The sequence below is a fragment of the Agelaius tricolor genome, unplaced genomic scaffold, assembly GCF_023055355.1.
Source record: "Agelaius tricolor isolate 1412-34295 unplaced genomic scaffold, bAgeTri1.0.p SCAF_3, whole genome shotgun sequence".
NCBI lineage: Eukaryota > Metazoa > Chordata > Aves > Passeriformes > Icteridae > Agelaius > Agelaius tricolor.
The window spans coordinates 26,356,949-26,384,550 of NW_027269263.1; the positions used below are offsets into that span (position 1 = coordinate 26,356,949).

General features: G+C 40.7%; 1 protein-coding gene and 1 long non-coding RNA gene across 4 annotated transcripts in view; one reads left to right on the forward strand and one right to left on the reverse strand.

The window, feature by feature from the left end:
* Positions 1–125: 125 nt before the first annotated feature.
* PLEKHG7 (pleckstrin homology and RhoGEF domain containing G7) overlaps positions 126–27,602 on the reverse strand; it is a 29,028-nt gene continuing 1,551 nt past the window's right edge. Inside the window, exons 2-16 of one of the 2 annotated variants that reach the window (XM_071423296.1) lie at positions 27,266–27,288; positions 21,880–22,007; positions 20,584–20,624; positions 18,961–19,056; positions 18,153–18,302; positions 16,075–16,170; positions 13,757–13,852; positions 12,346–12,459; positions 10,520–10,694; positions 9,004–9,119; positions 8,151–8,241; positions 7,603–7,682; positions 6,166–6,325; positions 2,139–2,240; positions 126–644 (exon numbers count right to left, since the gene is read on the reverse strand). In XM_071423296.1, coding sequence (XP_071279397.1) covers positions 541–644; positions 2,139–2,240; positions 6,166–6,325; positions 7,603–7,682; positions 8,151–8,241; positions 9,004–9,119; positions 10,520–10,694; positions 12,346–12,459; positions 13,757–13,852; positions 16,075–16,170; positions 18,153–18,302; positions 18,961–19,056; positions 20,584–20,624; positions 21,880–22,007; positions 27,266–27,288 — 1,572 coding nt within the window. In that variant the 3' untranslated portion in view covers positions 126–540. Of the gene's footprint in view, positions 649–2,138; positions 2,241–6,165; positions 6,326–7,602; positions 7,683–8,150; positions 8,242–9,003; positions 9,120–10,519; positions 10,695–12,345; positions 12,460–13,756; positions 13,853–16,074; positions 16,171–18,152; positions 18,303–18,960; positions 19,057–20,583; positions 20,625–21,879; positions 22,008–27,265; positions 27,289–27,602 lie in introns of those variants that run through there. The other variant, XR_011678577.1, reaches the window with a different exon arrangement.
* Positions 15,281–27,602, forward strand: part of LOC139588212 (uncharacterized) — a 153,259-nt gene continuing 140,937 nt past the window's right edge. For both annotated transcript variants that reach the window (XR_011678578.1, XR_011678579.1), the window contains exon 1: positions 15,281–15,544. This is a non-coding gene — a long non-coding RNA (uncharacterized lncRNA). The remainder of the gene's footprint in view (positions 15,545–27,602) is intronic.

A 27,602-nucleotide genomic window follows, 5' to 3' on the forward strand; every position in this document is an offset into this window, starting at 1 on the left:
ACAGTGGCCAGGCTGTATCTGGAGAGCACTGGACCAGGTAAGTGCATACATATGTATACATATATCCACACACTCAGTATTAATTTAAAAACCATCTTGGGATATTATAGGTTATTGGGAAGAGACACATAAATATCAGAAGCTATGGCTACACAATTCTAATTTAATGAAATTTATTAAAACAGTTTGAATGATGCAATAACCCTTCTAAACTTCTCTGGTGAATGTATTGTCCTTACCAACATAGGGGTTTTTTCCCTGTTATGCTTTCTAGGAAATGACAAGCTCTATTAAAACTTCCTTGGGTGGCAAGAACCATCCCTAGGTGAAGCAAGGAGAATCTAGGAGTGATACATTTGTTGCATGGCTCATTCCCCTCCTCCAATTTATTCCTACACGGTGTGGTCTATGCGCCATACTTTTGTCAAGTCAGAAATTTGTTAGCTTCAGAGACCTAAGGCATTATATTTATATTATAAAATAACTATATTATCACCACAATAATCTTCCACTGGCTGTATCGGTGCAATGCTGACATTATTAAATTTCAGAGGATTCAACAGGGAAGCAGAAAGCAGTGCTTTTCTTGGTTTCATGTTGTGTGGTGTAGTTGGAAATTGCTGTTTCTATCTGTGACATCCATGCTATCTGTAACAAGAAAAAATATTTGTAAACCAAGACAACCTAAAAATTTTCCAGTAAGTTAGATGCATAAACATCCAGAGCCTTTAGTTTTATTTAGCCTCTCTTCAGGCTTGTGCTCATAATTGCTGAAGGAAACATGAATTATCCTACAACTGAGACTCTCCCAGTTGTTCAGGCCACTACATGCTGCTGGAATCTGTGTCTGGGGCCAGGGATTTCCAGCAAATGTTTCCATTTTTGGTTGGAAGGTAGGATTTTAATGCTCTGTTTGTAATGGTGAAGTTTGTTACAGGCTATTTCACCCCTTTCTTGTGATGTTTATTCATTAGCTTAATGCTGTCCCTGCAGTTGGGTTCCTCATTTTTTTGATTACGACAGCTCCAGTTCTATCAGCATCACGAGTTCTGTCCCTCCAAGATCTGCCATGTGCTACCAACTGAATTTCAGTTTCTGTTATCATGCTGACAGCATTCAGGTCTATGTTTGCTGTCATCCAGGTATGAGGACAGGGAGTGATGGAAAGATAATTTCAAGTATGTAACTTCCTTCTCTCCAGATAGTCTGGTGACAGAAATTGTCTCTGAATTGCTATTATTAGACATTGGACTAACCCTAAGAGGATTTAACCTTTGGACTAAAACCTTTAAAGGGCCCTTTCAACCCAAACTATTCTGTGATTCTATGACATTGAGAAGATGGTAGCCCTGGTATGAAGGCAGTTTTGGAAAAGGAAGGTCATATTTCAGTAACAGGAGAAAGTAATGACTTCTTGAGTGGATAGCTATTCCAAGTACTAGCCAGTGACTAGAAAATGGAAAGAATTCACTCAGTGTTTCTTTTAGAACCAGTCTACCACCATTTACTTGTAAGAATTAGTATTTGCGGTGATCAAATTTCTGTGCATTAGGTATTAGAGAAGGAAATTCAACTTACATGAGAAAGCAAAATACTGTGAAGTGCCTGACGCACTTTCAGATGTTATACACTCTGCTGTTACTAGAAATGTGACATGGTGTGAAAATGAGGGGTAAATTTATGTAATAGTGGAATTAATCGTACCATCTGTTCAGTCTGGAATGGCAAAATGCGTGTTTTGAATAGATGAGCATGAGACAGTTTTCTGATCTGAGTACTACTGCATGTGAGTTGGGTGTGGGGGGGGTTGTTTTGGCGTTGACTGCTCTGGAGGGGCTGACCATCTTCTGTGACACAAGAAATGGATATTTTTTTTTTGCAATTGGAATTGATAATGTTTTTCAACAAGAATATGACCTGCTAACCACCCTGATAGAAAACTGGAACATGTTCAGCAGCAAAAATTCTCTAACAAATATGTGAGCCAGAGCACTGGGGTGTTATTTTGTTTTGTTTTACTTTTGGTCAAGTGTCACAACTGTAAGAGATTCTTATCACAGCATGACCACTTTTAGGCTGTCATTCTCCTTTAGGGAAAGCATAGTTGTGTAATTAGAGAAGAAAAAAGGATGTGTTACCTACCTTGGCAGTCTCTGTCTGAGCTTGTAGCAAGAAGAGTGCTATGCACTGCCGATACCTGTTCTCATGCTGAATTAGAAAAGCATTTCGCAGGCTGAAGACTGGAAAAATGTAGAAAAGGGATATAAATGCACCTCATACAACTGTCAGTCCAATTTTATATCACATTGATTATGATCAAAGAAATTATATATATAAGCATCTTTTTTTATTTCTAAAAGAGCAATTGCACCCTCATAGGGTGAGTTAATTTTGTTGTGTAGGAAGCTCTCTTATTTCAAAATGTTAATTCTACTTGCATTTTTTTAATTTTAATTGCTTCATCATTGTGCAGCTAAGGTGCTTTTGAGTCTACCTGAGGATCATTAAGAAACATTTCCCTTCAAAGTGGCCTAAATCATAACTGAAGTTAAAGAAAAACAAATATCAAAAACCAAAAAGAGAGGTTCTATTTTATTTAAGTAAGTCTGTATGATGGCTGGCACATGGGGAAGTGGCTGCACTCAGGCTAGTGCTGTCTTTGGGTTCTCCCTGGGCATGTGCCTGAGCTGGTGCTCCTGGGGATGCCCAGGCATATTGCCTCTGTTTGCTGCCACACTTTTATTCCTGAAGGTGACTGTGAGCATCATGTAGTGTGTTTCTCTGCAAGGGGACAAAGTGACACCAATGTCACGCATCTGGAATAACGGGGGAGCTTAAGTCAGCTAGTGATTTTCTAATCAGAAAGAATGTTGCTGCTAACAACCTTCAGAGCTGGGTTCCTAATACTGTATTTACATGTAAAGGTATATCTCTTGTCATGGTGTTTGCAGGTAGTTATCCTTTTAGGGTACCTTCCTGGTGTTATGAACTCACCATTTTATCTTCTATCCCTTCACTAATGCATTGAAGGCTTTGGAAAAGAATTATCAGCCTGAGGCCAAAAGGATATTTGTAGGATATTGCAACATATATTTTTTTCTAGTACTTGCATTGAGCTTTGTTTATTTTCAAAGTGATGTCAACCCTCAGCAAACTAACAGAAGCAAAAGTACTTGCTAGATCAAAAAATCAGGATATCATTTTTGATTAATGTGATGGATCATATGCCCTTTCTGAGAACATGCTAACTAATCTTTTAGTGCCACCAGTAATAAAAGTCTCTTTGAGAGTGCAGATAAACTGGCAATGTTCCCCAAGGTCACACATTCCAGACAATATTAAATATTTTTCTTTCTCCTGCAATGGGATATTTTCTGTTGACATTGGAAGGTTTGCTTGTTGTTTTACAAAGAATGGTGGGAATCTGAACTGCAATCTCCCTACAGTAATTTTTCTCACTGTTTTTATTGTACCTCACCCCAAGGGGTCCTGTCTTAGGATGGGGCTTCCAAGGTCTTATGAGACTACAAGTGAGTAACAGAGACTGCCATGGCTACAGCTGTAGTAAAGCTGGTAAGAATGTATGGGAGAGAAGTATGGGAAGAAGTATGGGAGAGAAGAAGCAATAAGGCCAAGGGTGCAGGGAAGGGTCATAACCAGTGGCAGAGCCTAGGCTGGAATGCCATAGGCAGCTTTTTCTATTCTGATGATTGCAGCTGGATCACAGAGATAGAAAGACCCTGGTTAGGAATCTCTATGGGAAATGCTGGCTTGGAAAAAAAAAAATCCAGAAATATTATTTCCATATCCATTATGGTTTTTATGGCCAATCTATTAGGTGCAAAATGGAGGGTGGCTGCACTGCCTTCTCCAGCACCCAAGGAGCTGTTGGCCTTGCATTTGCATTCAGCCTGGGCTTACATGGGATGTGGGGCTGCCCTCCCCTCCAACCTGCAGCCAAGAGGTGGCTGATACTTTTGCTCCATTTCTACTGGTTTGGTAAGGGAGCTAATTAGGCAGGCAGACAGTGCCTGGAACATGTTTTTAAAAAAGGTTATTATTCTTTGTGTTCATCCCCTTATCTTGTCTTTAGTAATTTCCCTTTTATTGCCTACCTTTATATCCTCTCAGCATTGATGCTGAATGCTAAATAGTCTGGGTGAATGTATTTCAAAGTTATCATAAATTTTACAGACTCTATGTTTATTTTCCTTATCTATTGCTTTCTCACAGAGCACTGTAGCTCCCTAAGCTTTTCCTTTCAATCTCAAGGATTAGGACGACCCTGGAGCCCAGAGATTTGTATTTCTTTTCATTCGCTTTGATAGAGGAGGCTCCTGTGATCTTGGCAGTGTTAGGCTGAATCAATGAATCCTTAAGGCTGGAAAAGACCTCCAAAATCATTGAGTCCAACCTTTGACTGAACCACCATGTCAGCTAGACCACAGCCCTCAGTGCCACTTCCAGTCATTTCTTGGACACTTCCAGGGGTGCTGACTCCACCACCTCCCTGGGCAGCCTGTTCCAATCCTTAACCACCCATTCTGTGCAAATATTCTGGTGTCCATCCTGAACCTCTCCTGGTGCAGCTTAAGGCCATTTCCTTTTGTGCCATCGCTGCTTGCCTGGGAGTAGAAGCCATCTCCCACCTGGCTACAGCCTCCTTTTAGATGGTTGTAGGGAGTGATGATGTCACCCCTTTTCTCCAGGCTAAACATCCCCAGATTCCTCAGCCACTCCTTTTAAGACTTACTCTTGAGACCCTTCCCAAGCTTCACTGCTCCTCTCTGGGCACACTCTGGATTTTCAATGTACTTTTTGTAGAGAGTGGCCTGGAACTGGACACAGAATTTGAGCTGTGGTCTCACCAGTGCCAAGTACAGATCTCTTCCCTAGTCCTGCTGGCCACATTATTGTTCATACTGGCCAGGATGCCATTGGGCTGCTTGGCCCTCTGGGCACACACTGGCTCATGTTCATCTGGCTGTCAACCAGCACCCCAGGTCCTTTTTCTCTGGGCTGCTTTCCAGCCCAGGCTCATAAAGCTGCATGGTGGTGGTGTGACTGAAGTGCAGCACACAGCACTTCACCTTACTGAATCTCCTGCACTTGGCCTCAGCCCATCAATGCAGCCTGTCTAGATCCCTCTGCAGAGCCTTCCTACCTCCCACTGGATCAACACTCCCACCCAAATTAATGCCATGTGTGGCTTAAGGCTTCCCTCTCTCCCCTCATCCAGGTCTGTTATGAAGGTGTTAAACAGGACCAGCACCAATACTGAGCCCTGGGGAGTATCACTAGTGACTGGCCACCAAGTGGATATGGCACCATTCACCACCAGGGTGAGGTGTGTGGGAGCCAGCTGTGTCACAGGCTCAGACCAAGGGGAGGCCTGATGGTGCATGCCTGCTCCCTGACCCAAAATCTGATTTTGGTGACTTCAGGAACCTTGTTTTGGCAGGGTAAGGCTGGTCACTCTCTGTGGCAGTCAGCCCTCCTTCACTCCACACCCAACTGCACAGCAGCAGGGATAGGAGGAGTATTCCCCAGTGATGCATTTGGATGTCTGAGAGCAAGGAAGCATTGATGTGTGCTGGGTGATTTCCATCCTCTCAAGAGCTGGTGGAGATGTGAGGAGGAGCAGTAGCAGGAGGTAAATCTCCTCTCCAGCCTCCTTGCGAATGGCTGCTGTGTTATGTGGGAGGATATCCGGGAGAACGATGTAGTGGTGCAGCTGAAAAATGCTGCAAAGCTAGTATGGGACTAAAAATGTTCTTGGGGTGATCTGAAAGATACCTGGGGTTTGAATGACCATGTTAGGACAGTTAGGACAAGGGAACACTTGGCTTGTGAGAAAGAAGTCATTGGAGTCTTGATGCCTCCTTTGGGGTGAATGGATAGTATGTGACAGTCACTGGCGTGTGTGAGTCACTGCTGGCAGCAGGGGCTGTGGGCTGTGAAGGCTGAGACAGCAGCTCATGCCTCCCAGCAGGAGCAGAGCTGTGAAGGAAGGCAGGGCTGAGGCACCAGTGTTTGCACTCCAGGCGTCTGGGGGTGGTTTGTGGGCAAACAGCAGCTTGTCCTTATGCTGCCACACACACAGTGCATTGACATGGTGTTTATGAAAGCATTCGTAACAGGCATGGTGTGCATGCAGGCACATACCTGTAACTTGGACGGGTTCAACATTTTTCAGTATGAGTCTGTCTAGTGGGATGGGCTGGTCTAGGACTGTGCAAAATCCCCCCTCTCTTATGAAGGACTGCAGCTCAGGAGTGAGGGAAGGACAGACAGGGATTAAGCTGGTGTCTGAGCCTCCATATTTCTGGGAATAGAAATGAGGTTGGTTAGCGGGTTGTCTGCCATCTGCTCATGAGGTATAGGCACTAAACAACTCTAAATTATGTTCTTTCTCTTATCAAGGATACACAGAGCTTATTTGGCTGAGGAATCTTAGAAAAACTGACTGGTACCTGGAGCTCTCCTGCAAGGTCACACTTTGCATTAAAAAGCTAAAAAAGAAACACAATACAAGTCCACAAGCAGAAGACAGTCATAGGCATTCCAAAAGTATTTTCCCCCTTTCCCTCCTTATTTTAATAGCAGTTTTTTTTCTCCTTTCCTTGGGGGTAAGTTTCCTTATCTCTCCTCATGCATATGCACAAGACAGAATCCCTAGAGCTCCAGATGAGTTGCAGCCCTTCACAGATGGTTTACCAACACATGTCCGTGGGACAACCCTCAAAGAGATTTGCCTAAGGGTACCAGGTCCCTTGAATTTCTGCCTCCCTCACCAACCTCGTTGCTAAGAGATGGTTCTGTGAGTCTAAAACGTCTCACTGCATGCTTTCTTTATCTCCTTTCTCTCTAAAGCAGAACACCTGCTTCTTAAAAAAAAACCCAAAAAACCTGGGAGATTATCACAGGTTCATTTAGACTCAGTTTACATCAGTTTCATAAACTTAATTAGCTAAATACACTCCTACACTGAAGCTTTAGTAATTTCAGGTCATCCAGTTCTTCTTCTGTTGGTGTCTAAATAGAGATATTTATCATCTATAGAATTCTATGGAATAATCATTCATCCAGAAACGTTTTCTTAAAATGAGTAATTATATCTCAATTTTAAACTTGGGGAAATCAAGGCAAAGAGAGGAAACAAGCAGTATAGCCAATCTTACATAATTTTTGCCTTTCCCTGTTTTTTTCCTTTAAGTTTTTTTTTTTTCTTCTTTCCAACAGTTCTGATATCTCTGGGATAAAAAATTCTCAGGTTGCAGGGACTGTTATAAAAAATCTTACATTCCTGAAACTTTTCTGAGCTTTAGGAATCCAACTCATCAGAACAACATCAGGAAGATATTAAGGTCTTGTAATGTAAATTCTGCCAGTAATAGTGTTCCTGTACCATGCTGAGCCTAGAAGCAGGCTTTTGAATCAGTGTTATGGTTTGCTAGTCACATAAGGAAGTATCAGCTGTTCATGCTGATTAGTCATCTTGTATTTTTATAATTAGATCAATCTTCCAAAGTACATTCAAAAGCCATCCAAAAGTTAAAAAATGTAACAACTGCAACCATGTATATCTCTAGACATTATTACCTTTTTGTTACGTTTAATTTTGGTAATTAGTAGGAAATCATCAAATAAAAAGAGGTAGACATCAAGGAGCCTTGTGCTTTCTGAGAAGAAAAACAAAAAATCAGTTTTATGGTGTGATTATTTTAAGGAATTGCTACTTCTAAGATGAGGCACATCTATGAATCGCTGCACCTTACAGAATGCTTTTAACAAAGAAGCCTTGTGTCCAGTATAGTTCACAACTATACTTGTCCTCCAGTGTGAATTCTCAAATGCACTAAATCATACGTCTCAGTCATTTTGGCTACTAAATTTGTACCTTGTAGCAGCTACCTCATTCTGATATAACAACTCCTTGCTTGCCAGGGAAAAGGAAAATAAACAATCATACAGACTATCATCCTATTGGCAGCTTGGCTGTATCTCAGTCTCTCTCTGATAAACTATATGGTTGCTTTTACTTTCCTGCACCTGCCCAAATGCTGTTGCAGAGGTTCATTCTAGACCTGCCATAACAATGTATAATTCTGTTATGCTATCTCTGGACACCAGGAGATCAGGGACTTTACCTGCTAGCATCAGCTTCCCTTCATGAAGAAGTCTGTTCGCTGAAGACAAAATGTTTTCACTGCTGCTTTCTCTTAAGTTTTGCTTCAAACACTTGACCCAAAAAAAAGAGAAAGAGAATGGGGGAATCATGCATAATGGATGATGAACAGGGAAGCAACCAGCAGCTAAACAAGATGAGCATTTGTGTGTTCTTACCTCAGGCTAAGTACATCACACAGCTGATAACTGAGCATGCCTGTGTTTCTTCAGCAGTGCTATTGCTTAAATGTCTTTATGCTTTTGAAATGTTAAGCTGGGTTTTACTTTTCCAAATTGAGTTAAATGGTGTTTGCAGCCTTGTATGTGAACAGACATAATCCTTGAGGTGGGCCCCACTTGATGATGTTACCATAGTTCTGCTTGAAGTCTGTCTGGGTAGGTAGGGCAAAAATGTGCACACCCAGGTATGCTGTGTGATTTTTTGTAATGCATTTTAAGTGTAAATGGGAAGTTCTTTGGCTCAGCTTGAGAAGTGAAAGAGGCAAATCATTTCTACTTTATTGGATGCTGGTAATACTTACATCTATCCCATATCCTTCTGTCCCCAAAAGCAAATGTGGTAGAGTCCCCCCTGGACTGTATCATTGCCCTCTCCTGGATGCTGAGAGCAACCCATGCTGCCATGCAAGGCACTGTGTGTTCAGCTACAGCACTTGCAGTGCCCAGGCTGCAGCTGCCCCTGTTAGAGCAGAGCCATCCTCACTAGCTAGAATACAGACAACCAGCCAACTTTAGACCACACTAGGAAGACAGATAGGAAACTAAACCCTCCTCTAGAAAAAAAACAACAAACCTCCTTTAAAATCTGCTTACCTCTGGAACAAAGAACCTTTTGTCACGATCCCAGACCTGAGGCCAAATTATGACCTCTTGCAGCTGCCTGAACTTTTGAAAGTTATCCAACCACTTGACTTTTCCTTCCAGATCCCCTGAAATGTGTGAAACACCAGTTACTGCCAGGGCTGGCAAAAGCAGTCCTGTTTCTAGAAGATGCTGAATACCAATTTTCTCCTGTGAAAGCTGAAGTACCTCACATGTGAGGCCCCAGATGAAATCTTGATCTCATTGTAAAAAATGCCTAAACTCTACTTAAATCAGCAGAGAGAGAATTTCAATTCATGCATTCAAAGATGCTTAAATTCACTGCTAAATGAAAAGATTGTGTTTATTAATCTGTCTGGGGAACAGGAAATCATATAAAACTCAATTAAACTGTAATCTTAAAAATGTCTTCAAAAAAAGTCCTGTCATCCTCAACTGTCTGGTATAGTGAGAGAAAAATAATTTTCATTATATAGAGCCTGATAAAAAGACTGTTGAAATTAATGAGAATTCATTTCAGAGGAAGTGTTGCCAGAAGTGATTGAGGTGGGGGTCCCTCAAAATGTGAAAAATGGGGACTGTGTCTTTGCTGATTCAAAGCCATTATGGGCAAAGCTTTAATGGACCTGCAACTGAAATTTCAAGTCTTTGGGTGGAGTGATATTGCAGATAATGGCTTCAGATAATGGTTTTCACATACCTCCCCACCAGAAGGGGAGTGCTTGGACTACAAGTGTTTATTATGTTACTGGTTCACTGATCAAAAAATGAAGGCAGATCTTTGTCAGGTGTCTGTGAGTAAAGAGGGGTCACCCTTCTATCTTTGGTTTCCTTCATCCAGAGGTGTCTAATTTCTGGAAGGACCTATTTATTCTGCCAGTAATACTCTCCAGACATCCCATGGTCTTTTGGGGCCACACCTAAAACTGCTGTCCTTATATATGTTAAATATATAAATATTATATATTTAAAAAAAAATCAGGGAAAAAATTAATATCTGGACCAGCCTCTTGTTTTATGCAATAGCTAGAGAAAATCTGCAGCTGAGACAACTTTACATAGTAGGACCCTGTCATTAGTGAAAGGTCATGGACATAATATTCCCCTTGTGAGAGAAAATTTATCCTATTAAGGATCAGCCCTAAAAAAATCCTCCTTAGACATAAATCCAACTGAAAGACTTCTTTGTTTGGGATCTTTCTTGATATGGTCCAATTTGAGATCTGCTTTTAATTTTTTGCCTGTCACTGCAGATGATTCTAAGAAAATACAGGGGACTCACTGATTTGGGAGTCCTGTGACATTGCTCAGAGAGGCTTTGACAGCACAAGGTGGCCCAAATCATTCCCTACAGAATGAGGGTCAGGATTGTAGAAAGGCACACACATCCTTGATGCTTTTCTGCAGAGACACTTGACCGATTCACGCTTCAAAGGACAGGCACAAAGAAGCCATGTAACTTTCTAATTTCTAACTGCATACTTTACTTCTAACCGTTGTTACTTACTTATAGACTTTTCCACCTTCTCTTTAAGTGACTGGATAAAACTTTTCTCTGTTTCATCAGTGCTCCTCTTCCAGATGTTGTTGAGGAGGAGGGGATACCGTGTCAGTCGATGCAGAGGAGCAACCAGCAGCTCTGGCAGATGCAACCTCTTGCACTGTTTATTTTGTTCACACCACTGCTGAAGACAAGGAAAATGTGCCTTAGGCTTCAGCTTCTTTCTGGCTAGGAGGTAGCAAAGAGTTTTCTGCATCATTAGCTGATTGTAACGAGACAGGGACTAATGAAAGATGAGTTTCTCAGTAAGAACAAGGGCATTATAAAGTCTCTTGTCATAGTTTAACCCAGCAAGTATCTAAACCACACAGTCACTCATTCACTCTTCACTCCCTCCTGTGGGATGGGGAATAGAAATGGGAAATAAAAAATAAAGTTTGTAGTTTGAGATAAAGGCAGTTTAATAGAATAGAAACAGAAAGGAAAAAAAAAAAAAACAGAATATACAAATCAAGTGGTGCACAATGCTCACCACCCACTGGTCCATGCCCAGCCAGTCCCAGAGCAGAGGCCCTTCCAGCCAGCTTTCCCTGTAGTTTATGTACTGAGCATGACACCATATGGTATGGAATACCCCTTGGGTCACTTGGGGTCACCTGTTGTGGCTGTGTCCCCTCCCAACCTCTTGTGCCCACCAGACTCCTCGCTGGTGGTGGTGAGAGACAGAAAAGTCCTTGATTTAATGCAAACTGCCTAGCAACAAGTAAACATCAGTGTGTTACCAAGATTACTCTCATCTTAAATGCAAACCACAACATTATACCAGCTACTAGGAACAAAATTGACAGTATCCCAGCCAAGCCAAGGACAATTCTCCACAGGGGAAGTTGCATTGCCCCTCCAGATTCAGTTTCTGCATTGCTGCTTACAATTCCAGATGCTGTGGCCATGCTGTCATATCCAATAAGGCTCTTATTTATCTGCTGTTTTAATTTTCTCAGGTCTTCCTGAGAAAATTAACCTGAGTTAGGTTTGAAAGCCACCTTATATTTTGGGGTCACTGCTACTTGCCAGTGGGGAACATTTTTCCTATATGTGAATGTATACAATGTGAAGCCCCAAGGCCCAAGCTGCAGAGCTTGCCTGCCACAAACAGATGTCCTTCCAGTTTTGGGCTGCCTGTGAGAAAAGCCCACTACTTGAGGTTTCTCTTTCTAAACCTGTAATATTGAAGATTAATCTTAAGTATTTAAAGGACACACTGGTCTGCTAGTGATGTCAGAAAGAGCAGAGCCTGAGATCCCCACCACTGCACTGGCTGGTATCAGAAAAGGCAAAACCTGCTGTAGTGCTGCAACTTGATAAAGAGTCCAGTGATTGCTCTTTCCAGCCTTAGAGGGAGGTAAATTCTCCCTTATTGATAGTGTTTTGATGCCAAAGTAAGACATTTGAAATTGATTTTTTTTACTGTAACCATTTAACTTTGTTTAGGTGGAGGTCACTGAGTCAAGAGATTATGTGCAGAACAAAATAAAGAGACTAGTAGTTCGTATTTCCTGCCTGCAAAAAGGCAGCCCAGCTCTTACCCCCTTATCTGTTCTAAATTTCAGGTAGGGACTTTCACACATGCAGGTGAACATACACTGAGAAGGGTGACTTCCAATCGGTGATCGGCTCTGCAGTTCAAAAAATCCATGTGAAACGCTGTCTACACAGTTTTGCTTCTAATGAACATTCCTAGTTTGCTGTTAAAATCCTGCCATAATGTAGGAAGGCTGAAGACAACAACAACAACAACAAGAACAGCAATAACAACAAAGCCATCACTTTACCTTCAGGTAGATGCCAAAATCTTCTCTCTTTCTCAGCTTTTCCAAGTAGAAGACAGCAGAGGTATAATTAAGGCAATAAATCTGGTGTGTCTGGCAGAGGTCACCGTGGAAAAACTGCAGAAAAGGTTTGGAGATTTATCAAGAAAGAAAAATTACAAAGGGAGAAACAGGAGTTTTGGGGTTGTAATGTGCATTTTATATGAGATTTCCTTGAATCTAGGAAGATGGGAAAAGAAGAAATTAAAAAAGGAAAGGGCAGTTTAAACAGCAATAAAACTGTAAAGTAGTAAAAATACCACAACAATGCTTCAGTAATGCATAGGAGTAGTGTTTTAACAGATCTGCAGAGGTGTGACACATTGTTAGACTTTGTTCTCATTAGAAATAAATGATGTGAAATTCATATGGAAGTTGAAGATGAAACCCAGTATTTCTGAAACAGCTTTGATTACTTCATGTAGCATGGTATCTTATATCTGAGTATGCTCCTAGAAATAACAGGATAGGCCTCATTTACATTGGAGATGTTGAATGTCATGCATGATAAAATGCAGCTTTGTCTGGGATTTTGTCTGTCTACACAAACATAATCAATAAGAATGCCTGAGGTCAGAGCTCACAGGGGCAAGAAACCAAGCGCTAGCATGAATGTGTCTGTTAAAAATCTTAACACTGAGGTAGGATCTTCTGGTATTTCCCAGAAGTTTTCTAATGGCCTCTACTGCTAGGCAAGGTTCTATCAATCAATTGATTTTCTATCTTCACTAATACTTCCAACTTTACAGGCATTGGGAAGTTGAGCAGGAATTAGAGCTCCTGCAGACTGCTGTTCAGACAAATGCCTTGTTTCCCACACAGACTGACCAAGAGGGTTGCAGGGTTGGCAGGGTTTGGCAGTGGCAGGACAGATGTGGCTGCGTCTCTCTCTTGCTTAACAGACACGGGCCAAAGTGTAAATTTAGTGTCAATGAGCTCTTCATTAAGCAATTATAAACACTTTTGGGTCTGGTCGGTGGAGTAAAGGAGGATCAGTGTGAAGGAGTGGAAGCAGGCACTGATGGGGCTGGGGTCTGGTTTCAGGGAAACATCTTCCATGGGATGGGAAGTTTGCCTCTGCCAGTGGAAAAGTCTCCTCAGAGTCTGGGCTGCTGTTCCCCAGGAAGGGAAAATCTTTCCACACTTGATTCCACATACAAAGCACCTTCCCATGACTGCTTCAAACATGCCAATGAATAGAAATATAAACATCCTTCTTAGGAACAACCTGAGGCTGAGACCAAACTGCTGGCGACAAATGTCATGGGCTGGACAGACCTGATTGCTCTGCAGCTGTGACATGTATGTGATATGTGTGCTGTGATAAATGGTCTGTTGCTTGTGTTAAAAGCAAGAATACTTCTAATTATGTTACCATTCTGAGTACAGAGCTGAAATCCATAGGAGAGTCTGACTTGCTGATGTGCTTCTTCACAGTTTCAAAAAATGTCTTCAGAAAACTGAGACTTATCTAAGTAAGGAGAGGAAATAAATTAGCATCAGTGATCTGAATTTAAGATTAAAGCAGCTTTATTGTCCATCCCTGGCCTCTCTAAAGGCTCCAAGTGTAATGGGTGCCCATACCTATCTCTACCATTGCCAGAATTTTCTTCAGAATTATGCCCAGAATGCTTTAATTAGTCAGAAGCTAAGACAAATCTATACAAATACCCACTTATGTTGTGATAATGCCTGATGACAAAAGTTTTGAAACAAGATTAGTCCATTAAACTTAGGGTAGCAGCTGTATTTAATGTGGATTAACATTAAAAATGACAAAGGGTGAATGGTATCTGCTGGAAAACAATGATGGTGTGTGACAGAGCTGTGACAGTTAAGGAAGCCTTCACAGTCCATGAGGAAGGCACCATCTTTCATGGTTTGAGTTTGTTTCATACAATTGAAGGTGAAGGAAGTATCTATAAAATACTACAAAACCTCATGTATTCCCCATAAGTAAACTTTACATATTTATACTGAATTCAAAATGCCTACCTCATCAGTCAGATGGGGCTGCAAGCCTGCTCCTAAGCCCACACTTTCATCCTGAACACACAAGTTTCACTATTCACACTATTTTCGTACAAATTCATGACTGGGCTAAGCTGTTGGCCAAATGTTAGGCCAGAAGGGCACCTCAATCTGCTGGGATACTGCTACAGACTGTAGTAGCTGCAGACTGCTTTGTTTGGTGTATTTATGGGGCAAGGATGCTTTTAGGATGATGCTCATTCTTTAATTTTGACCTTTTCAATTTTACAGCTGGCATTTTTTCATTGATTCAGCCTGCTGTCAAGAGGAAATGCATACTGTAAAATGTATGAAAAAAGGCACCAAAGGCATTGAGAGCAGCTTCATTCTCCTATGTTTAATCAATATTTGAAGTATGCATAACAGATGATCATTTATTATCCTCATCAATAAGGACAACAAAATTAGAAATTAAAGCAGGATATTTCTTTAAGATAGTTCTCTCAAAACATGACCAAGCTCCAGCCAAGCTCAAAGCTAAGTGAAACACAGCAATATATCCCACTCTCTTCCCTGAACAAGAACAAGGCAATCAACAGCCACACATCTGCTGAACTCTAGCAGTTATCTGCAGGTACAGTCTTAATCCACAGTGAGCCAAAGGTGAAACCTGTCAGCTAAAAATCTTTTTCCTTGTATCTCCAAACATACTTGTTGGTCATTCAGCAGCTCACCAGGTGTGAGGTCTGTGACTGAGCAGCAGTACCTTGCTCATCTGTTTGAGTTCTGGCTAATTGTCCCTGCTTTGAGGACCTTTCCCAGTTTTCTTGTTTTGGCTAAAAAAAGGGAGAGATTCAGTACTAAGGCAAGGAAATTACAGTAAGGGAAATAAATGGAACACAGCAGCTGATTTAGGGCATGTGATTTGATTGTGAGTAGTTTTTCAATTAAGGCAGCTGCAGAATTCTTTCCAAAGTTCTCTTTCCAGTGAAGGGTGAGGTGTCCTGTAAAAGGGCCCTCTAGCTAAGAAAAATTGTTTTGTTTCCAAAATAATGTAAAAGCTATTTTTGACTTAGGGGTTTTAAACTTTCAGGAGCTGAAAATGATCTCCCAGCAACTGGCCAAAAGCAGGAAAGAGGTGGAGCACATCACAGCCAAGCCCAATGGCCTCCCTCCTCCTGGACAGTGCAGAGTAAGTAGCACATGAACATGGGAGAAATCCTTACACACGTGCCAAGGGAAACCTCAGCTGGAGAGAGGGGATCAGCATTTTGTTTTAACTTGCTCTTTTGGAGTGGCATAATAGACAGCAAAGTCTTTGTGCCCATCTGCTTGCAAAAGAGGCCTTGTTATGTAGTTATTTTGCCATGCTTTCTGGTTTGGTGTAGGGATTGGGTAGTAGTTTCTCTTCATCTCTTTTAAAAGGTCACTGCTTATGAGAATTAGTCTCAAACTTGTGTTTGCTTCAGGCACAACTGCCAAATGAGCTCTCCCCCATGTTTAAAATGCCATGTATCTTTGGCTGGAGATACAAGAGGATGATTTGCACTGGTGGTATTTGACTCTCACTGATATACCACATAGAGAAGAGGAAAAGGTGGATTGTTTGAACAAAGTTCCAAATGTGAGCATTGAAACTAAATAGAAGCTTTTGGTTTGTTGTATTCTTTTACGGGGTTGATTGATTTCTGATCTAAGTAACAGTTCTCTTTTTCTACTCACCTTGTTTAACTCCTCTAAGTTTGCAAAAAGTCTCCACAAATCCACATCCAAGAGAAATTCATTGCTCTGGAGGTATTTTAGAGTGTTCATAAATATCTTTAAAACCAAAGCAAATTCATGTTAATTACTGTTTGTGCCAATTCAATAAATTTTTTCCCCTCCAAAATAACATTTTTACTGAAATTCATGAAAGGATTATTTGATTTAGGGAGGGCAGAAGATGGCATTGTGAGAAAAGTTTCCTGATCTGCCTGAAGGTTAAATATTGGGTTTTGTGCAGAAGAGGGTATGAATGATGTCTCTGGGGTTTCTCTGTGGTTACCATGGAGGCAGCTGTGTCCCTGCTGTGCCCTTGGGCAGCAGAGGGGCAAATGAGCCCCCTGCAGATCCCTGTGTGAAGGACTCAGTAACATCAGAGTCACAGTTACAGAGTTCTCTGACCTTTCTAAATGCTTTCCTTCCTACCCCATGCAACTGCTGCTATCTAAATTGTTTAGCGTTACTATGAGGAAAAAAGATATTCTTGGATTAAGGTAAGTAGCAGTCCTGTGGAGGTTTTTAATCTCTTTGGATTGTTTTATTAGCCTGTATTCAGTGAAAACTGCATGTGTATTTATTGGCTGTTTAAGATTTTATATTTTTTAAGCTGATTGAGCTGTATTGAATCTGACCTAAATCTGAAAAAGTCTTAAAATTTATAGGTTACTGAGTAGACTTTTTTTTTGTTTATGTGTATAAAGTGTAATGAAAAAACCTGTTAGCCAGGTGCCAAGACCTAATAACTAGTGAGAGTGTTTGTTTAGCCTTGTGTAATTCTTTAGTTACCATGACCTGGTTGTCCTGAGAGCTTAAAGTGGATTTATGGTGGTCTAAAAGCTCTCTGTGGAGATTCATTAAAATCAATGGAATATTTCTATACTTGGAGGTATCCAGGTATCTTTAAATTGGTTACCCAAATGCAATGGGTTCTTTCTTTAGAGGGAGAGTTTCGGAAGCTGGCATGGACTGAATAGTTCATCATTCATGGGCCATGCAGGGCTGGCTAAGGCTTCTCTGTGGGCTCCTGCATCAGACTCACAAGGAGCCTGCATACCTGCTGTTATCATCATTCTTCCCAGTATTCCCCACTTTTTAAACTTTTCAGGTTGCTAAACAAAGTGTACAGAAAGAAGGATGCTCTTCTCCTGCCTTGAACCAATAGCTGCTATCCCGTTTTCTGTCTCTTCCTGTTCTGCCCCACCAAGGAGGAATTCAGCCCATTCCTCTATTTATTTCCTTTACTATGCAGTAGTTCTTGTATTGTTCAGGATAACTTTCCAGTAACATGGAAAATGTTTTACAAATCTTTTTTCTTTGACTTAATAAGAAATCAGGAATTGTCTGTGCCAAGTACGAGAAACATTATAAGAAAATGTTTGTGGAAGCTTCCCTCCTTTTGAATGGATACTTTAACTTTTGGTGTGTGGTGAATATAAATAGTGCAGCTATTCTTGTAACAGTCTGTAATATTGCTGTCCATATTTCAAGCTCTTAAAATTCACTAGATTGGAGGTAATACAGAGTTTTTGAGAGTGGAGTTGTTTTCAGTATACTTGTTTTCATGTAATATTAAAATTACAGGTCTGCTGAATTCTGAGGTTTTCATGCTCCAGTCAGGATAATCTAACCCCAGATCTATATGAAGTTAAATGACAAATATAATGTTGCAATAACATTAGCAATAAAAAATATTAGCAATTGGAATAGTCCAGTACAGAAATAAGTGTTTGCAGCATGGCTTCAGTGCAATGTTTGCTAGAGAATGGAATATCAGCTGAATATCCTGGAAGGCTCTGCAGTCAGATGGTAATTGAAAAGCACTAGATTGCATCACTCAAAAGTCATGTTTAGAAGAGATACCATCATAATGACAGAAAAGGGAGCTATGGAAACGGGACGAACAGGCAAGGTGGGAGGAAAAGCAGGTGCTTAAGTCATTCCCCCACAGACCTCTAATGAGAAGTTTGAGGAGGCTTTGTGTCCATCACAGCAGAATAAATAATGTTTCATTATTTTTGCAAAGTGAAATCTGACATTACCATCTTGAGAACCAGCAAATGATCCAGAAAGTAAGTGCATTCACTTGTGAAAAGTTCCCACACTGCTGCTTCTTTTTTCACTTCTAACTGGCTGTTGACATCTTTCTGCTCAGTCTGTTGCTCATTTATAAATTCATGCCAAGATTTACTCTATGGATTGAAGAAGAAAGAAAAAATTGTTGCTTCAGGCATTATGAAAAGAATCTATGTCCTATTGACTGTGTGAATTTCATCTATCAGTATTAGCTATTTTTCCTCTGAAGGCTTAAAAGTTCCATTGAAATATTTTAAACCCCACTATTCTGCTCTAAAATACATACAATATAAACTCGCTGAATTTGAAAACACCACAATGTGATACTTTATGTTTAGGTATGTTGTATCAATTAGTGGGCAGCTTGCAAATGCTAAGGAATGTGTTCTGTTTTGGGGTGGCTGTGTCCCATTTGACATCTCTCTGATGCTGTAGATTCTTTCCTCTGCTTTTCTAGCACCTGTAGGTACTGCTGTGAGGGTTGCCTTGAGACCTTTTTCTGAAGGTGGTACCTCCCTGATCTAGGGCAGTCTGGACCCATGGCAAAATCCAGACGATTTTGAGGTCCCTTGCTAACCTACACTGACCCTCAGTTTCCCACTTGCCCCTCCATTTGTCATTTTGACAAAAATATACCATACACTTATGCATTAATTTGACAGAAAGGTCTCATATCCAGATTAATGAACTGAAAAATGTTAGCTTATAGAGAACACAGAATTCCTCCTTCCATCCTTGAGTATCCTTGATACAGTATACTGAGCATTTTGATACCTTAAAGCAGAAAAATTCATCTGTGCAGCAGTCTATGATCTTAACAGTAGAAAGACAACTTTCCAGATCAGATGCTTGCTTCTGTTTGTCTTTACCCTGTGGAATGACAAGAAACCCTCTGATTCATACAGTGTTTTAAAGACTGTTAAGAAGTTTACCACTCTTGCCCTAATCCTTAGGGAGTTTGCCATTAAATGAGTGATTTCTCTAGGCTCTTGTACACAGACACAAGGCAGTGATGGCAGGTTTCTTTGTAGCTGTGGGTAGGGTGTGTAAATGCCTCAGGTTTGGATGTGTAAGACATTGGAAACAGGCAATGGGCTACCCTTGGAAGACAGAACAAATGAAATGTTTTGCTTCCCTTAGCACTGCTAGAGATAGGGGACAACAGATTCAAAGTTGCAATCCTGTCATAGGTATACAAATTCATATGTATATTTATTTATTTTTAATTTTTTGAGCTACATATGGAAAAAGGTCCCTTGGTCATCTGCAGAGTAGTGCCTGTAAAATGAGCTTTCAGAAAGTTTAAAGAACAGCAGGAGTTTTTGTGAAGAACCATGAAATAAAAAAAAAAAAATCTTGTGTTTCTACTTTGTTTATTCAGGCCTTGTAAAAAATTTAAGCATTCTTTATCAATTCTAATTTAGTGCTGTGGGTACAGACTTATAAGTGTTTGCCTAAGTTTTATCTGTTCTCTGGAACAGTATATTCCCAGTACAGGGATTTCCATTGTCTGAACTTTAGGCACTGAACTCAGGCCAATTTTGAAATATGTGTTTCATTATAATATTTGAAACTTAGGATTTAAGTTCAGCTCCTAATTTTGAGAGATAGATTGAAATGGGGCAGAAAAAATAATGCAGTTAACATATATGCACACTGAACCAGTGTACCAGCAAATGAATCTTCATGAATTAAATTTTATGGCATTTAATAGTCTTAGAAATCACCTCTGTCTAAATATTAGATGCTTTTTATTGCAGATTTAAAATATTTTGTTGAATTTAAGAATGCTCAGGTTTAGGTCATGCTCCTTCAAATGTTATGAAACTGCTATCAAATGGAGAGGGAGTTCTTGTACATATAAACCTGAGTACTTGCAGTGGTTCTGTATGCACAAACTATTCTTTGAAAAAATGGAAAAAATACTGGAAAGGGACTGTTCTTAATTACATGATTAGGGAGAAAAAGTTGTCAAGACACTTGTAAATAATTTTTGGAATGCTGAACAGTACACAGAAAGGAAATTCACATATCTTAGTAAGTGAAAGTTTTCATAAATGGAAAAGACAAGGAATTGTGTTAGACAAGGAAAAATTCACTGAGCTGTGCTTGTGCCAAGGACACCTCTCCTGCCACCACCCACAGGGAAGGGAAGCAGTGGCACTGACTGTGTTTTTATGTGCCTCACACGCAATGGCTGCACTGGAGCCACCCAGTCTTCACTGCAGGTTAATGTGCAGGCAGTCCCAGGGAGGGCTGAGACACCTCTGAGTTCAGCTCAGCTGCTGGGTGCCTTTCTCCAAGGGCCAGAAAGTAAAGAAGCTATTTGTACCCAGGTTAGTTGAGGGAAAAGGCAAGGTCAGTGCAAGGAAAAACGAAATGGTAAAAAATACTCACGACTCCTCTTTTGGCAAATGGCCACCTTAACTTTTTGGACTCTGATGGGTAAAACAAATGTTATCAGTAAGGAAACAAGTAAATAAGAACCCTATATTTTATATATGCAGCTTGATAGACTATACTCAACTTGGCTCATATTTAATACTTGAGTTTAGGCAGTTTGTGCACCAGACTTAAAACCCATTAAGCTTGTTGGGTTCCTCCCAGCAAGAACTATGACTGTCTGTGGTGGGATCTTGGATGGTGCTGAAAGCTCCTACTTGTTGCAGGTGATCACTCTGTGATTGCTGTGATTACTGTGTGATTCTTTACCTGGGAAAACCATCATAACTCAAGCCAAATTTCAAGATGTTGTTTTAAAGCAAGAATTAGTCAATGCCTTCTCATCATGATAAGCTGGAGTTATACAGGTATTTAAATCTCCAGTAAACAAACTGAGCCCTATGAGCCCTAATTCTCAGATCTGCCATGGGGCTGGCACAGTGAGGCAGAGTTTAATTTGTGGTCCTTGGTGAGGCACAGGGAAAGCTGGGGATCAAGATTTAGGAATGCACTAGTGACTTGTGAGGAACTACTGTGTCCAGCTAGAAATCTGAAAAGGTTTTCTTTTTGTGGCACCCATCTTTAGGTGTGTCAGGGAATCAGTCCAAACTTTGTGTTTCTGTATTTTGAAGGTCTTAGCCATTCTGGGAATGGCTGGTTTATTTACTGTCATGGAAATGTTGGTTGTGACCTTGGCTGACTTGCTTTTTGAGAAACTTTTGATCTCTGGCCACCAGGATCTCCATCAATCACACCATGCTATACTCTACAATAGCTATTTGTGGAAATTGCTTGCAGGTCTGCATTTCAGTTTTGGAATGTCTTGTGAGCAACCTCTAGCCATGAGTTGGGTTTGCTGCCCTTGTGATCAGAACACCACTGCAAAGGGCAGCATGGGCTGCTCTTCTCTCTGCTTGAAGCTGTGGAGGTAGGAAATTGTGCCTCAGCTGCTTCCAGATGGAGATCCTGGCCTGGGCTCTGGCTGCTGTGGAGGAGCAATGTGATCTCTGTCCTACCTTCTCATCTATTTGCATTTTGCATTCAACAGTAAAATGCAGGGGGAAAAAAAAGAAAAGAGGAATTTTAAAACTGGTAATGAAGTCAGTTTGGTGTGGGGTAACAGGATTCCCCACAGAGGGGGAATCCTGCACCACCTCAGGTTCTCATTGAATACATCCTCCCATGCCACATGCACACGTGTTCCAGTCCCCCTTTGCTGGGCTCAGAGGAGCAATCCCCGCTGTGTCTGACCTGCACTGAGCAGGAAGGATGAGCAGGGCAGGTAGTCCATGGCACTGTCTGACACCAGCAGGTCTCCAGGGAACACCTCGAGGCCCGGCAGGCTCACCACCAGGGAGCTGCGCCTGCGCTCGGCCGATCTGTGGGACACAACAGCAACACACGTCATCTCTGTCCATGGAGGCTGCAGGGAGCTCCTGCTGAGCCAGGGGGGAATCTGCTAAAAAACCAAATCACAGCAGCTATGACATCCTGTGCTAAAAGAACAATGAGCAGAGAATTTCAGCGACTGACAGCAAGTACCTAGTTGAGTTTCAAACTCCACGTTGTTGCTGAGATCAAAGTTCTTATGGTCATCTGAGGCTTGCCTCAGATAATAAGTAATTAGAGCATTTAAATATTGAAATTTCCTGGTTTCTCCTGAGATTAGACAAAAAGTGAGTGGAGATTTTAGAATCTATGTTTTGGCAGTGGAGTTTAATGGAGCAATTAAATACTGTTTTTAGCTGACATCTGTCTTGATACTTTTAGCCTTCCTGTAGCTCAGGTGATTTCAAGAAAAGACAGCCCACTAGTGAAACAGTTAAAATGTTGGGTTTTAAATAATTATTTGACCTTTTGGCTAGTTTGTACTATTTTTTTTTCTAAGTATTTTTGGCATTTTTTTCTGCTATTTCAAATATTTTGAATGCAATATGACTCAGTGGCTCTACTGATCAAAAAATGTCTCTTTCTAACTATTGTTGTTCCTAATGGAGAACATTTTCCAGAATCTAGATCCATGAAGAAGAGTGGCACAAGCATTCTGTATCCAGCAGCATGTTTGTGCTACAGGCTGCTTGCATTCACATACAGAAACTGTTGGTGCATGTTAAAAACCTTTTGTATTTTGCTAATACCACACTGATACCTAATGAATTGTGTTAGTATATGCTGCAGAGGGACTGTTGTCTGCAGCTGCTGCTGTGTTGCCTTCAGTACATGAATACTGCATTAGGGCTCAAAGGGTCAGTAACTCAGTAGCTGCAGGAGGAGGCACAAAGTACATGCACATTTATAAAATTTCTGTTTTTCAGTCACCACTTATTGTGCATGGTATTTTTGTTCAGTTAAGCATGATTCTTACTGAGATCTTTTTTTGTCTAGGCAGTTTTCTCTTACTGTGAATTTCTAGCCACTTGCCACACTTGGTGTGAAACCTGGCCGGTCTATTTTTTCCTTTAAGTGCATGAATAGTTATTTGACAGCTTATCAGCTGACAGATGAGCTCTGAGGTGGAGAACTGGGATTTGATATGTATGGTAAGACAAGGAGATTGTGCCTTTTTTATCACCTGACAGTAACACTGCTTGAAATTGCCTTAGCTAAACAATTGAATGGTCTAGATGAAAACTGCTCCTAACAAGAGAGAGGTCTGCAGGCTATCAGATGGGCCAGGCATGGGACTTTACCATTTGAGCCATGGACACATCAGGGAGTAAAAACTACAACTTGAGGAGGTTACAGTGTGAAATGCAGGAGTTCTTTGCAAGTTTCTCTGCTAGTCCTACTGAATGGAGAACATGGGATTTATTTATTTGGCTTTAGAGTTTACAACGAAACTCTGTGGTTTCTCATGAAATTGGACCCTCAGTATGTGGTTTGAGAGCTTTAATGGGTGGGGGGTCTGTTCCCTGGCTGTCTGCAAGCCCATACCACTGCAAGGGAGTGGAGTGCTCCTCTCAGAAGTGCCTTCCTGAGATGTGCACTGAGTGCTACCCAATGCAACTTTTCAATGTTGGTAATGATTGTATTAAGATGCCACTGAACCCTCTAAAGATTCCATGGTGCAATCTTTTGGGCAGGTGGGCTATTATACAAGTCAGGGGCTGCAATATAGTACAAGGATAATCCTCAAAGGTGTTATTACTGTACCAGGAAATTCAGGAGGTTTACTTCAGGTTGGCTTCACAGTAAAATTTTGCCAGTGTATTATTGATTTTTAAAGCATCTAGGCTACTTCTATTTTCACAATATATTTGAAGCTGCAGGCTAATGGCTTATGAAGACTAATAATGGAAGCACAGAGTCACTATAACTGAATTAAAGGGCATTATTTATCCAGATCAAAAAGGCCTTGAACTTCAGGCACACACATGGCTAAACAAGTTCTTCACATAGGTGCATGAGACTGTGAAATGTGGGGGCATGGCAGGACCACTCGGGTGTCTGTCTACAATTTACATTTGCAATCTGATGAGCCAGGGCTGCTTAATGGCTTACATGTCTAAACTACAGTCATGCTTCAGAGATGGAAGCACAGGTGTCTGTGGTTTCCTGGCCTGATGCCTGTAGAAATATTAGATACATCAGATGCTTCTGTTGTTTTCTTTATGGAGAAATTAAATTACTGAAGTTCTATGTAGTATATTTACTAGGTTTTTAGTCTGCAATATCTTAGCACCTTCTCATGCCTTCAGACTCTGTAGCTTTGCCTTTTTCTTTATTTTTTGCTTGTTTCACTTACTGGGGGCAGAGGACTGCAGTGACAGAATGAAAGAAATGCTTATGCTTTAGGGACAAACTCAGGCATTTGATTTATTACAGAGGACATCTCCCCATTCTTAAAATCCACTTTTTTTTTTTTTTGAAACATGATTATGTCATAGATTTAGATGGGAAAGTTATGGAAGATTATTAAAAACGTTGAAGCAGATCATGGTCTGGCAAAATAAATATCCTGAGTATGTATTTATTTCTAAGGCACAGAAAGTGTCTTCATATGTCCCTAATCTTAGCCTAACTAGCTATATCAGGGAACAGACATTTATATAGATCACCTTACTTAAACAGCAATATATTACTTAAAGGACTATCCACTAGATGTGAATAAAAGCACCAGAGGATGTTACTGAGGTAAATATTATAGGGTGCTCACAGTACTGAGATAAGTGCCAGGCAGTGACACTCTTTCCCAGGCTGCTCAGGGAGGGTGTTTGGACTCCCCGATTCAAAAAGTTAGCATGGAAAATGACCCATTGCCAAAAGTAAACTATTTCTGTGATTGCATAAGGAGTTAGGTTTAGTGTAATTGATGGCATCCTGTGCAATGTGCTCCAGGATGACCCTGCTTGAGCAGAGAGGTTGTAACAGAGAAACCACTGTGGTCCTTCCCAACCTCACCCATTCTGTGATTCTGTGATGTTGTGACACTTTACAGCTGTGTGAGTCATTAAAAGAGGAATGGGAGTATTTCAAGATAGATGAGCCCAGCTCCTTCAAGGCATTGAATATGAGCTGTCTTGGCAGTTACTGTGAAGGCTCTTCATTAGCTGATTTGCTGTAGGAAATAGTGCACTGCAGTTTTCCACCCAGCATCTGATAATGCTGAATGGTGCAAGGAGAAAAGGAGATCAGAGTAAACTTGAGGTTTTGTTTTATCAATGTTTTCTTTCACGGCACTGTTGGTTTGGCATCTCACCTTCTCTCCACCACATATACCTCTATTTGTGCTGCCCTTCTTGCCCTTTTAGTTTATTTATTTTGGATGATTCTTTATAAACCACATCAGTTCAGCAAGTTGCCATGCTGACAGGGATGTGCTGGCATTCTTGACTGAGGACTGTGTGGGAGAATGCTGTTCAAAATGAGTATGAGTTCATTAAAGATGTTTTTTGAAAGTACAGCTTGGCAGTGTAGAGAAGAGATGTTCATTAAAACTGAAGGACAGAGGTATGATTTTACCCAGCACAATATGTAAGTCAATCTTGGAGAAGAGTTGCCAACTGTCCTAATGTGCTTCTAGATGGAGAAAATAATCTGACATGTGAACAGTTTTTGCTGGCTGTGATAAGAAGGGATTAGCTGTTAAGAAGTTAGACTAATGATCTTAATAAAGGAGGAACTGAATACAGGCTTAACCCAGACCTTGGACCAAATTAGATTTGACAAAAAATGTTTAAAGCAGAAACTGGTGCATTTTAAAATATATTTTTGCACATTCTAATATTTATCTAGATAGAATTCATAATACATCATCCCAACCACCTTTTGACAATTTTTCCAGCTGGTGCCTATGGAAAAAATCTTGGATTGTTTCCTTGGGTTGTGGTTTCTTGATTTTAAAAGGTGTCTGGATAGAAGTCCAAAGCCAATACCCTAGCATGTAGTTACTTCCCTCCTGAAGTCATTATAGGCAAACAGCACCAAGAGAAGGTGTGTACACTATATGTTCAGTGTTCTCCTGTTAAACCATCTGCCTTCAGTATCTTCAATGTCTCTCCTGAAGTTTGTTACATGTCATGAAAATCTTCATGCTGACAGTGAGATATGTTTATGTATTCCTGTTTTGAGTTGGATCAGACCAGACTCTTCCCAAAAAAAGTATAGATCACTTGTTTTCACATCCAGATGAAAAGATGTTTCCCTCCCCTTCTCTCCCCATCTCCATTGTAAGTTCAAAATGCTAAAGGATGGGTTGGAAATTGCACCAGTTCAGAATATCCAGGAGGCCTCTTCTTCAGTGAACATGTAATTTCAAATGCGTGCACACATCTCTTGAATCTCCTCTAGGGAACTGCATTGTGTAAGGAATCCTAGAGTATATCAGTCTGCACCAAACCACCCAGTCCCAAACATCCTTGAGAAGACCATGCAGTAAAGTGAGCACTACTCCATCAATGAGAGAGGGGTCAGTATTAATAGAGGAACTATCTCCTGCTTCCTTGTTATGTGGGGAGAAAATAAAACTTCCCTTCTGTAAACATTTGAACATTTTAAAGAAACGTATCTTGATAAAAATAATTTCTAATAGCACTTTTCCTTTCTGATAATTGTTTTGAAGACCTTGACACAATTCACTGCACAGGTATATGGTATACAATGCTCTGTATTTTCTGCCCTAACTTATAAAATCCACGTATTCTATGTACTCTTCTTAGTTTGTAAGATTAATAATCCCCCTCTCCAGCAGCAGTCCTAGATCTTCTTTGTTTATGTATAAGAACAATATTGAGCTGTTCTCCTAGCCCCTTTGCTCCGTTTTCCCTTCCACAAACTTTTGAAGAATGTCACTCAAGATTATGAGATATTTCACATTCCTCAAGCTGAAGTTTGACCCTGCTAAGCCAAACAACCGGACCTTTTGGCAGCTGGTTCCAGGTGCAAAGCTCCCCCATGATCCGGATGAAATATTGTGTGAAATGTAGCTAAACGTGCTAGGGAGAGGGCCACCTTTGAAAGAAAATCTCATTAGAAAGTTTAGTGAGCTGGTGACAAGCATTTCACATAGCAAATCTACAAATTAAGGCTGAGTTATGTATACATGACTCAGTGTTCAGTTTTGTCCTAGAGTGAAGCAAATTCATTAAAAATGTAGGAGAGTCAAGCTTAGAATCAGATAAAATAAATATGTGCATACCTTTGCATGGGCAGTCCACTCTCCTGAAAGAAAGTGAATATTCTTAGTTAGTTGATTAGAAAGCAAGCAAGCAATCTGACTTTTTGTGAAAAAAAGAGCTTGTTTGTAAAGGGAAATGTACTAATAATAGTGTAATAGGCTTGGGCATAGGCTAAGTAATTTCACTGTTGTGGAGCAAGGAGAACTGATTTGATATCCAGAATGTTTTCTATATTTGAAGAGGGTGGGGGAGGAGGAAAATAGTTTTTGGTTTGTAGTGCAAAGCTAACTGGCTAGTGAAGAACTCTACACCTATTTGACACCATCCACCCTCAGCAAAATGTGTGTGTAGGTGCTT